We start from the raw sequence: 12,746 nt of genomic DNA on the forward strand, positions 1-12,746 counted from the left end.
GCAATCTTCATCTTCCTCCTGTGCACTCAAACCATGAAAGTCTTCACCCTCAGTGTCGGATACGAAGACGCTCAGATACACTTTGCCACGCACCTACTCAGTCTCTCCTTCACTGTCACTCCTGAGCCCGTGCCGTCCTCCTCGTCACGCAGCAGACTGGCCGTTCGAAACCCGCTGGTGATGGCGGACTTCTTTCACACCGCTTTACACTGCCAGGCTCCCCCGGCATACCTGTGCAAAAGCTGCTCTTCGCATGCGGCGTTTCTTGGCAAACGATCTCTCGCTGCTCGTCATCAAAACTTCCCATACAACTCGGATGGCCAATTTAATTTCTTCTAGCATTTTCCATGAAGCAGGTCTGCCAATTCTACTCATGCACAAAGACGAGGGTCCGCCACCCCTATTCATGCACAACGCACAAAGTTAAACCATCGCTAATAGTGCAAACTAGCGTCTTCCTCGACACATATATTCCATGTGTCTCACTCCCACATTCCATGCTCGAGCGCCCCTGGGGGCCGTCAGAAAAAGGCACAAATTGGCCGCATCATTGCTCCCAGTTTCTTTTCAGTCCTTGTTGCGTCATCGTCAATGTCCACGTCCATGGTCTGGTCAGCATTATTCCAAGCCCTCGTGTTCCGTGTAAGTTTATGAAAAGCAGTCTTTTGTTAGTGATAGTTTTGTTTGCCTCAGTGCTATCTTTTTATTACCACAGCCTTTGTTTTGTACTTTGTTTTTAGTTGGCTTTAATTAAATCGTTTTTGCACCGCCACCTGCCTTGCCTTTTTTGTTTCCCTGCAATTGGGTCCACACAACCTGCCTGCCTTCCCGCATTTCCCTGACAGCTAGTTATGATGAGTATGTCGTGTTCATGTGCTTGTCGTAGCAAAAAGACATAGCAGACATGGACTTCACTTTGGTTTGCTGCGTGGGAAAAAAAACAGTTTCAGACCTATTAATTCATTTACAACAAGCAGAGAATGCATTAAAATACAAATGGTAAGTATTTGTACCTAAACATTTTAGTGAACACATGGTTCAAAAATAAGATTTTTATAAATGTGTACACTACATTCATCTTTGTTGCTTCGTTTGCTGTTTCTGATTGTGTATCATATTGCCTCTGCAAAGCCCTTTGAGACAATGTTGTTGTGATCCAGGGCTATACAAATAAAATTGAATTGAATTGAATTATTATGCTGGCGTAAAAAAATGTGAACATTTACGATAAATCTTTTTAAAAAAATTAGCTTCATTATTTCGCAACATCAATCTGCACACGCCAAAATAATTTGTTCCAACTAACATTGTGATGCATGAAAACTCAAGACCTAATTGGGTCAATATTTTTCGTGTCCATGAACACCGTGCATCCGATCATAATTTTAATCTTAACGCTGATCGGACTGAAGAAATTTTGTCCATGTAAACATACCCGATGTGTTTTATCTACAGACACTATTCAAAACACAACATTCTGATTGATATGATGGTTATGGAATAACAAACAAACAGATTTTTTCATTCATCTCAGGGAGCCACCATTTTGTCCAACCTAGGTTTTTTATTAAAACGTATGGGTTGATGAGATTACGAGTTGAACAAACCTAGCCCATTCGAAGTTCTAAACATCATGCCAGAATCACCATTTTCATGACGGTACAAATCGTTATCAATTCTTTGTCAAACGATACAATATTTGCTAATATTACTGCCAGTGACCATCTCACACTGAATGTAACTCGTAGCGTTAGCATAGCATTCACGTTCACGTTACGTCGAAGGTCCTCTTAAACTCCTGGCCAATTTTTTTTTACCTACAGTACTTGGCGTCCAGGTGGGTAAAATAAATTGAAAATAATGTACTATTTTACTGCTGAGTTTGCACTATCACCACGTTGGTTTTGTCGTTGTAGAAATACTCTACAATATGTGCTTGTCTATCAGTGTTCATTTGGAATAGTTTGTTTATTTGTTTATTTCATTATTTTTGGAGTAAAATTTCATATTACTCCTGAAGTCGATTAAAACTAGACAAAATTAATCTTGAGTTTTTGTCAACAAAAACAAGATGAAGACAAAGACATTTTGACATGGCTAAAATATGGCTAAGACTAATAAGTATTACAATCCAAAAGACTTAAACTAAGATGAAAATTAAAAGGGCTACCAAAAACAACACTGCATTCAACACAATCAATTACATTCACCTAAAACAATGAAAAAACACAAAGGAATTCTGATGCTTCTGCCAATTTTGCTGATATAAAAAAACATTCTTTTTAATAAAAAAGCACCCTGTATCTAAAAGATGACGTTATTGAGTGATGTTTTGTGCCTTGTTCTACAGTATTTTGATGAAATTGTGCGCAACCGATCGCTATATCGATCCAGATCGATGTTTTGTTCCCCTGTCTTTTAGCCGAAGGCCTGTTGTCCCATATAATTTTTTCTGGTTCGGGTCACGTGACAGTCATATTCCTACTTCAACACTTGTGATGAACAAAATGGCGGCCCCTGGAGTTGAATGAGACCTGAAAAATTAATCTTAGTTGTTATCCAATGAATGCAGTATCAATCAATTCCATTTTTGTACATGGAGTGGCACATATCAGACATTTTTGAAAATATAGTATGTGTTAATTTCCTTTTAAAGTTTCCCACTGCGTACCATACAAGCTCCATTAACATACTAGTAATTAATTTACACTATTAATGAGGAAAAATCAGTTATTAATTAGAGAAAAATGTGTTTCCGTGGCACACTGCTGCAGGTAATGACTTCAGCAGCGCCAAGGAGCTAAAGGCTGAGATGAAGGCGGTATACCAGGAGCAGGAGCGACTGGAGGCCCTGGCCAAAAGGCTACACAGTCTCAGCTCAGGGAGCAGCCAAGAGCTGGCCAGGATGAAGGAGCAGCGGCAGCAGCTCAGACAGGAGCTGGAGCACAGGGAGGCGCGGCATGGTGAGTCTGTATCCACTCAGATAAGACTGTTATCCCTCGGGAGGAAAGCTGTCGCAGGAAGAGGAAATAACTCGAGGAAACAATAATCAAGCAGATTTAGTCCGCTCATTATCGTAGGAAACTTTTAAAAGTCAACTAGGTTATGACAAACTTTAACAACCGCCAGCTGCTGATTTACGTTGTTGGGTTAGCATTTAGGTCAGTTTGTGGGTATACACAAAAAGAGGAGTAAGAAAACACGCTGATAAAAATCAAACAGGCTGTGTAAATGCTGACAATTAGCCATTCAAACACACTAATGCCTGTATTAGATTTGATTTACAACTCAAACTTGAAGTGTGATTTCTAAGAGAATCAAATACAAGATCATAAATACAGGAAAACGATGCTTTGCAAATTCCATTCAATCAATTACCAAGCATGCAATCGGCTTGTTATGTTATTATTGAGAATACTTCTCATTGCTCCTAAAACTACTTGAGGAATTTGTAGGGTATCCCAGATTTGCATGCAATTTTCTCAATGAAATAATCTCAGAATTTACAGAGGAAAACTGACTTGTAACAAAATACTGAATATGTATTAGTGTGATTATATGAAACTAACTCATAGAAGCACACATTTACATTTAGCTAGTTAGCTAGCTTAGGGTGACCATATTTTGATTTCCAAAAAAGGTTGCAGGTTACTCATCAGGCTTTATTCTTCCTAAAAAATAATATATAAAAATAAAAATAAATAAATAAATATAGTTATTAGACTACAGACCAGGGTGGAAGCGGTATGGCGGTTGAGAGAAGTGAGGAGACGAGAAATATTGCGAAGGTGGAAGTAGGCTGATCTGGTGATGCCGTTAATATGTGACCGGAAGGAGAGCGTGCTGTCAAGGATGACACCCAGATTTTTAACTTGAGTAGGAGGAAAGATAGGTACATTGTTAATGGTAATGGAAAACTTATTGACATGAAAGAGCATGGCGGTGGTTCCAACTAGGAGGACTTCTGATTTTGAGCTGTTGAGAAGGAGGAAGTTAGAGGAGATCCAAGTGTTAATGTCATTTAAACAGAGGGTGAGGGTGGAAGGTGGAAGAGAGGAAATTGGTTTTGAGGAAATGTAGAGATGGGTGTAATCCGCGTAACAGTGGAAGTGAATGTTGTGTTTGTGGAAGATGGAACGGAGGGGGAGAATGTAAATGATAAAGAGGAGCGGCCCCAGGAAAGAACCCTGGGGCACGCCAGCGGAGTCAGGGATGGATTTGGATTTATGGGGGCCGAAAACAGATGACGGAACCCTGAGGCATTAGAAACACAGGTACTTAGAATCTAATACTAACATTCAACCAAATACATGAACGCAGAACAATTAGTACATGACTAATACAATAAACTGTATCTCTGTACACATATAACCAAATATACAACAGAAGACACATGATCGACATTAATAGGAGATAAACGTACGGATCCGGTTCTTCTTGGATGGCGAAATGTATGAAACACATGGACGCGTCGGATGGCTTTTTCAGTGGAGACTTTTTATTAACAAAACAGAACCAGAGTGGGACACTGCCACTCAACACGGCGCTCCCGCGCAAGTTCAACACCTGCCTTTCTCTCTTTCGCTCTGCTCAATTTCTTCTTCTGCGCTATATTTGTAATGCCAGTCATATTGAAAAAGGAAAGCAGCCCCGTGGGGATGGCAGTAGCATAAACGTCTCTTAGACCTACTCCTTCTCCCCCTACTTGTAGGAGCCATTTCAACGCAGGCAGGCGCTGCACCCCCGCGGCTGAAGGGATTCTCTTCAAATTCGTTCCGTGAAAAATCATGAAAACCGGACATTTTCATGAATTTATAAAATTCGGGAGGACGATACGGATAGGACGTGAAAAGTAGACATGTCCGGGCAAAGGAGGATGTTTGGTCACTCAAGATAGATAGATTAAATTATACGACACCCAATAGTGTCTATAACTCTTAATATGCATATATTTTCATATACTAAAAGTTAAAGAGAGAACACTAACAGTATTACATATTTGATGGGCAATGAAAACATCTCGCTAAATATGAATAGCGATATAAATCAGTCTTTTAAGAGAGGTCGTCTTTTTTGTTGCACCATGCTGGGACGAGGGCATCAATGAACGCTGACTTTTTTCCTCAAAGGAACAGAAAATTTGCCATCTGTCTCTCGGGATTCTGCATCAAATGAGTTTGCATCAGAATTGGCAGCTGTTAAGAGGAAGTGGGGTGTGAACGGGGGAAATACACTTTAGATTGTGTGAACTAGCCAATTATCGTCAAGTCACACGCTGCCGACGTATCAGCGCTACAGGAAACCTGAATACTGCTTAAAACAACCCTTTGCCTTTTCGAGGGCTAACTAAGGGGTTTGGCCTCTTGGCATTGCGTTTTGATGGCACCGCCTGCAGTGCTCCTCCAATCCATCAGTCACAGGCAGATCTCGACATAAAGGTCACTTCACTGTATGCGGCACTGAGGTGTGCGCGTGAAGCAAGGGATGGGGAGAGTGACGAGACACCAGTGCAGGTAGTGAAGCTATCGGAGCAACAACCCCCACGTGTTCAGTCAGCCTTTTATGTCCACTCTTATCCAGATCATTAGAGACTACAGCCTCACCATTAATGTTGGTCCATTGTCTTTCACTTTTACTTTACAAATTACGGATTTTCTACAGTTCCTTTTTTATATAAGCTTTAATTTTAATTATATTGATTCATTAGACAAGTAACAAATTGTAGTAATTGAAATACTAGAAAATACAATATCTGGAGAATTTGTGGCTAAGCTTTCATTTCTTATAACTTTAGGGCAATTTAATTCTTGTTGATTTGGAGTCATTTTCTGTTGTTTTTGTCCACTTTCTGTTGATTTAGGGCGATTTTCCTATTAATTACAGGTCTCTTCCTGTTTATTCTTGGGCGTTTCCAATGCAGTTCCTGTTTATTTTGGGTGGTTTGTATAAAGTATGGGAAGATTGTGGGTCACTAACTGTTGATTTTGGGTAAATTCCAGGTAATTTCCGGTTTATTTCTGGTGTCTTTGTTTTGGGTTTTTGGGGAAATTACTGGGTCACTTTCTCTTAATTACAGGTCTCTTTCTGTTACTTCTAGGCAGTGTATGTAATCTTACATTAAAAAAGGAATTAGTTAAAATAACAAATTACTTCTCCCAAAAAGTAATTGAGTTAGTAACTCAGTTACGTCATTGTAAGAGTAATTAGTTACTCAGCAAAGTAACTGACATTTCTTTTCATCTTCTACACGTTATTACATTATACAGTGGTACCTCAAAATACGATGGCATCGACATCCGACGTAAAATTTGACTCTTCATTTGTCTCGACGGTCCTCCTTCGACCTCCGTTCGCCAGTCTTTATAAGTTAAGTTGACAAATAATATATATATTTTTTTTACCATCGGCAAGGAAGTCGCCAGCTTTTGCAGGTTTCTAATGATTTATTTCAAAACTTGTGCAACACAACACACTTACTGTCCGTCGTAGCCGATGCCAACAACAACAGAACATGAAAAGTGAAACGCATCCCTCTCTTTCTGTCGTCAGTCACATGTTCCGTTCAGGAACAGCATGCAAAACACAACCGCCGCATTACAACCTGATTCATTACATATTATTATTATTTAGGGCTGTCAAACGATTAAAATTTTTAATCGAGTTAATTACAGCTTAAAAATTAATTAATCGTAATTAATCGCAATTAATCGCAATTCAAACCATCTATAAAATATGCCATATTTTTCTGTATATTATTGTTGGAATGGAAAGATAAGACACAAGGTGGATATATACATTCAACATACGGTACATAAGTACTGTATTTGTTTACAATAAATCAACAAGATGGCAATAACATTATTAACATTCTGTTAAAGTGATCCATGGATAGAAAGACTTGTAGTTCTTAAAGATGAATATTAGTACAAGTTATAGAAATTTTATATTAAAACCCCTCTTAATGTTTTCGTTTTAATAAAATTTGTAAAATTTTCAATCAAAAAATAAATTAGTAGCCCGCCATTGTTGATGTCAATAACTTACACAATGGTAATGGATGCTGAAGCCTATAAAAGCAGTCGCACCCAAGCGCCAGCAGAGGGCGGAAAAACTCCATAAAACACAATTAACAAGTTGGCCTTTCACTATACTGACATTTAAATCTGTCTGAGCGGGGCTAGTGCGTTAATTGCGTCAAATATTTTAACGTGATTAATTAAAAAAATTAATTACCGCCCATTAACGCGATAATTTTGACAGCCCTATTATTATTATATTATCATTCCGAGTTGTATTTATAATTTATTTGTTTTGCTATGTGTAACTGCTATTTATAATTGTACTAGCAGTATTTATGAAGGATTTAGCGTCGGTTTTTGAGCTGTGGAATGAATGAATTAAATTATAATGTATTCTTATGGGAAAATCCCGCTCGACATACGATCATTTCGACTTACAAACCAGGTCCTGGAACAAATTGAACTCGTATGTAGAGGTACCCTGTACATTTTATGACATCTTTCACACCTAAGATGTTTATATTAACTGACTGAAGAATAAAAACACTATTTACAATATTTTAGAGCATTTAGTATTTATTTGGAGCAAATACATTACAGTCTGTTAAGAAAAACAAATGTAAACAGATCATTAACCAGTGCAAATCTCCAAAACTGTATGTTTGGCCGACCGCACAGTGAGCAGAACTCTCTCCTTAAATATCCCATACAGTAACAATATTAAATGTTAATTCAAGTTTGAGAACGCTACCTTTGAAATTCTCTGGCCCATTGCCATTATCGCTGTCTTATTGTGTTTGCCAGAGCATGCAGTGAAGCAGGGCATGATCAGCCCACCTAGTCAATCATCATCGCGCTTGCAATGGTGTCACTACCCCCCCCCCCCCCCCCCCCCCCGCTCTGCACTCTCCAGGCAGGTAGCTGATGTGTGACAAAAACAGACAACTCTCGCTTCATTCAACCAAATTGTAGTAACGTGCCCCTTTACATCCTCCGTAACGGTAGCCGCGTTGCAAAGATGGGAAAAAGTCATTAATTAAATTACTCCCTACTGAAAAAAAATAACGCTGTTAGAAACACCGTTTTAGGTCACTTCCTATCAATGGCACTTGAATGACCAAGGTCTCTGTGTTAGGTTTAATGTGCTATTTTTGTTGAGAAACCAGTTTTTGGAGGAACTGCACGGTAACATTCGTTCATTATTCCGTCCCAGTCCCAGTGGTTTGGACATCTAGCACTGTCAATGGCATTGAAAGTTGAGCATTCACAGCCAGTCCAACACCAGGTTTTTATGAGGCTAAGATTTTCAAATAACCAAAAATAGTCACTTGCGTTTTAAATGCTTGAGCCTACATTGAATTAGACACACAGATTTTACAGCATCGTCAATTAATACAACATACCTCTTTATCCAAATACATGTTATGCCTCAGTACGCACAATTCAGCACTGAGTTGCAGAACAAAGAAGCGGAGTAGAATGTTCAGACTAGACAAATGAATTGGAACCAGGTGGATAACGCGTCACTGTGGGGCGAGATAGTGAGTTAATGATTGGCTTTTCGCCTCGCTCAAATGCTGAAGTGGGCGCACACAATATGGCAGCAGCAGCAATTTCTCAATGTGTTGCTGACACCAAGCTAGGGGCTCATTAAACTGTCAACCGACTTGGTAATAAGGGTATGGTACATGCAAACTGCAACCTGATAGTCTACAAACAGCACATTACATTGTTTGGCTTGCAAGGGCTGGATTTTTTTTTCACTTTAAAGTCAAGATGGACTATTATTACATTTGGTGTATTCCTATAGAATGATATCCGCAAAATAAATCCACAAAAAATGGATGCACATCCTTTGAAATGCAACACTTTCACAATAGAAGCTCTAAAGAAAATGCACTTATGGAATGATTTCATCTTGTTGAGTGTAGAGACCATCTTCTCTGTGTCAGGGTGGGGCGTTGGGATTTTGGAGCCATTATGCCTCTAATTGCCACTGGCATGAGTATTGATGAATACAAAATCCATTATGGCCAGAGGTTTCACATCGAGTAGAGTGTATAATTTTGTCCCCAAGAGAGATTTCAAGTGATGCTAAATTTGCAAATAAATAATTGAAAGACCTCACATGAAGGGTAAATGACCCCCAGGAGTTTGAACAATGAGATATGGAAGTGCTGACTGTCTGTTCTGTTCAATTTATTCTTTTAATGCTGTAGTACTATTTGCTATAGATCAATAAGAGTGGAGTGATTTAATTTGATGAAAACAAAAGCAATTTGCTTCCAATGTTTAACATTCTGTAATGTATTTAATAAGTTGCTCTTCTTCACATTTTTCTTTGCTATTCTTCTGTAGCACTCTCATTCGAGGTGTCCTCTTTTTAAGCTTTTTTTTTTTTTTTTTTTTTTTTTACTCTATCCAGTAATCTTTGTATCTGGCAATGAAAGTGCACATCCAAATACTGCCACTCATAGTTATTACACAAATGCAATTTTCCTCTTAATGGAGTGCTGATAGTAACGCTGAGGGCATATATATATGATTTATTCATTACCCTGCCACTTTTAGGGTGCTTCTATTGAGAACTTGATGGAAGGTATGACAGCACTTCTCCAAAAGAGGCTCAATGTGATTGAGAGCGGTAAAGTGGGAAAGTGGACCCATGAGAGTGTTTTCTGCTTTTTGTTTCTGAAGTTTTGTTGGCATTATTCATTCTTCCTGTGATTAAGTATGGGATGGGGCTTTCCATTGTGTCAGATGTCAGATATTTCAATGCATGTGTACCCACAGGAATCACTATAAAAACAAATTCACAGTATCAGTCAATGTCTTTTCCTCAAACAGCACTGCGGAGTGAGCAAGTTAATTTAGTAATGGACAGCTCACGGTAAAATCTTATGTCCATCAGATTTGTGTACTCACTTCTACCTATGTCGTTAATGATACCCATTATCTAAGGGTGTAACGGTACATGTAATAGTATTGAACCGTTTCGGTTCGTGTTGTTTGGTTCGGAACGGACGCGTACCGAACGAGTTTCTGACGTAATATAACCCTTACTTTTCGAGGCTGTGAGTCGATCCGGTTACAATTTCTTTGTGTGGATTATATTTACTCCGTCTTCTCTACTATAATGAGGACCAACACGGTAGGACAGTAAACGTCAACGGCGCAACAACGTGGCCGATGCGAGAACGCATTGAAACGCGGGCGTTAGAGTCAATCAGCCAATGTACACCAGTTGCAGTGCGGCCGCGTGTTAGATGCGTCCCAGAAGCAGTTTAACGCGAAGCACGCGAAAAGAACGGCAGAGTTTGTTATTTGACGCAAGACGCGGCCCTCCTGCGTCGATACTACTACCGGTAGCTAGGATCGGGCCGGAAGTCACTCGTGTAAAAATACGGTGGATTTGGTCGATTTTCAAACTAATATGCAATCGTAACCTTCTTTTTGAGTCCATCAGATCTCTTGAGTGGTAGATCGGGGCAAAGTTGACTTGTCTTTGTTGATTTACTGCTGTCTTCTCTGCTATAATAATAACGAATACGGCTCCGTGTTCAATACAAAACCCTCCTACCACAGCAAAACAAGTAGGAACTAATATTCACATAGGAACTAAAGTTATACAACATAAAATATACAATATAAATGAATACTACATCACATTTGTAAAATATAAACACATAATAAAATAAATAATAGCCCATTTAAATAAAATAAATTGAAATGAGCTAAAACACCTGTAATTAAATAAGAATAATACACACATCCTGCTTACACAATGAACACCCTTTAATGCCTGCAATATGAAGCAATTATCAGAGAATCACAAAATTTGAAAAATAAGGTCTTAATGAAACCTTTTTTTCAAATTTGTAAAAAGAAAAGTCAAAATGCATACGTGCAGTAAGCGCTCTAATATCTTTAACCCTTGTTAATACCTGTTTTTTTCCTCATGGAACCTGAAGATGCATGTGTTGACTTGCATCCATCATTTTTTTTTTCAAAAAGAAATGTAAAAATTCAAAATTAATCTCAAAATCATGAAATTTTAGGTGTATCAAATGTGATACATTTGGCAATATAGGGTTAAATTTATTAATTTCTGTGTCGCGCTTTAACTTGAGAAAATCCACCAATAAAGCTTTTGAAAACCGTTCATAAGAAAAAAAAAAGTTTCATTCAGGCATTTGATTTGTAAATACATGTTAAAATCTTTGTCATTGGGATTGCTTTTCTCAGGAGTCACAGGACTTTTTTTCTTCTTTCTCTCAGAAAGAAAGCTGACGAATACGCGGGGTCTGAAAGGCAAATTGTTGTCTTTAAATACCCGCTACTTTTTGAGCAGAATTCTAGCTTTGTATAGTTTGTATATTGTTGAAAGCACAAAAGTGTGTAATAAAAAACTAGCACACTTATATTTTGCATTTTGTTTTCTTACTGTACCGAAAATGAACCGAACCGTGACCTCAAAACTGAGGTGCGTACCGAACCAAGATTTTTGTGTACTGTTACACCCCTACCATTATCACATTTAACTGTGCTTGAGTCGATTAGTGTGTATGTGTTTGGGTATAACTGACATCACAAAATGTTTACGCAATTTAACAAATGTACATTAATTATAGGAGGAATACTTGTACAGTATTACTACCTCTACTTAAGAACGTCTCAAGATACAGTAATTTCAGGTTAAGACACGCCTCAACGGGAAAATAGTGCCTCTTGTTATGAAAGAAATTTCAGGATAAGAAAGGCAAAAATACAGTATGGCTTATACTCGCAGCTCCCAGACTTTACCGAACGTAACATACTTATAGCTGCTCTGCCATTGGCTATTGCCTAGCATTCCTGGCATCCATTTGGCTAAAAGGGACTTCTACTGTATGTGTGTATCCAAGCTTCCTCTTCATTTGCCCATCATGTTCCGACAGCTTTACATGAGTCATAGATTTCAGCAGTTGACAAGACAACTCCCACAAACATTGCGCCACGCCTTCCCGTTGGGGTCCGACCCAGGCATAGCATTTGGCTTTGACTGTGGTAAACTCAAACGCGCTGCGTTCAAACGCCGGATTTAGGTGGAAAAAGGACGAAAGTTTTACAGCATACAAGCAGGCAGGAGTGTCTCAAGAGTGATTAGGTGGAGGATTCAAGGTAATTATTATATTAAATAGCCCCATGCTTTGAAACGTCAAAAAGAAAGCATGAAAAAAATTAGCGGAACTTTAGCTCGAAATATTTATGCAAAATGAATGATAGCTGCCTGTTTTTTTGCTTTTAACCAAGAATCTAGACTGTTCTATGTTCGTATTTAGAGAAATGTCCCGCAAGCAACACATCACTTTTGCTCATTAATATTCATGACGTTAGCAATTGTTGCTAGGGGGGGTAACCCTCTCGTTTGTCCCTAATAGTAAATTAATGGAAATAGTGTACGAACGAGATGTTCACTGAGCTAAACCTACCAATTCTGTCCGAAAATTATGTTCCTGGTACCAAATTCACCGGTAAAGATGTGGAAGAACATACAGTACAAATGTTCAGTTGAAGAGATAGTTTGAGTGTCGAGGGCTAAAAAGGACTGGAAAAAGAGCTGACCTGATCCAGAGTTGGCTTTTTTATCGACACCTTTTTCTTGTGTGCATTGCCTTACACCTCTGACAATGACACTCTCCTGTTTCAACAATCTATCCTTTACCACCATATGCCCTGTCTATCTTA

The 12,746-nt window shown here is 38.7% G+C and overlaps 1 protein-coding gene across 2 annotated transcripts in view; it reads left to right on the forward strand.

Moving 5' to 3' along the window:
• The window catches only part of disc1 (DISC1 scaffold protein), a 107,148-nt gene that overhangs the window by 32,030 nt on the left and 62,372 nt on the right, over positions 1–12,746 (forward strand). For both annotated transcript variants that reach the window (XM_057848306.1, XM_057848305.1), the window contains one exon: positions 2,775–2,963. In XM_057848306.1, the coding sequence (XP_057704289.1) occupies positions 2,775–2,963 (189 nt within the window). The remainder of the gene's footprint in view (positions 1–2,774; positions 2,964–12,746) is intronic.

This window comes from Corythoichthys intestinalis, chromosome 10, assembly GCF_030265065.1.
Source record: "Corythoichthys intestinalis isolate RoL2023-P3 chromosome 10, ASM3026506v1, whole genome shotgun sequence".
Classification (NCBI taxonomy): Eukaryota; Metazoa; Chordata; class Actinopteri; order Syngnathiformes; family Syngnathidae; genus Corythoichthys; species Corythoichthys intestinalis.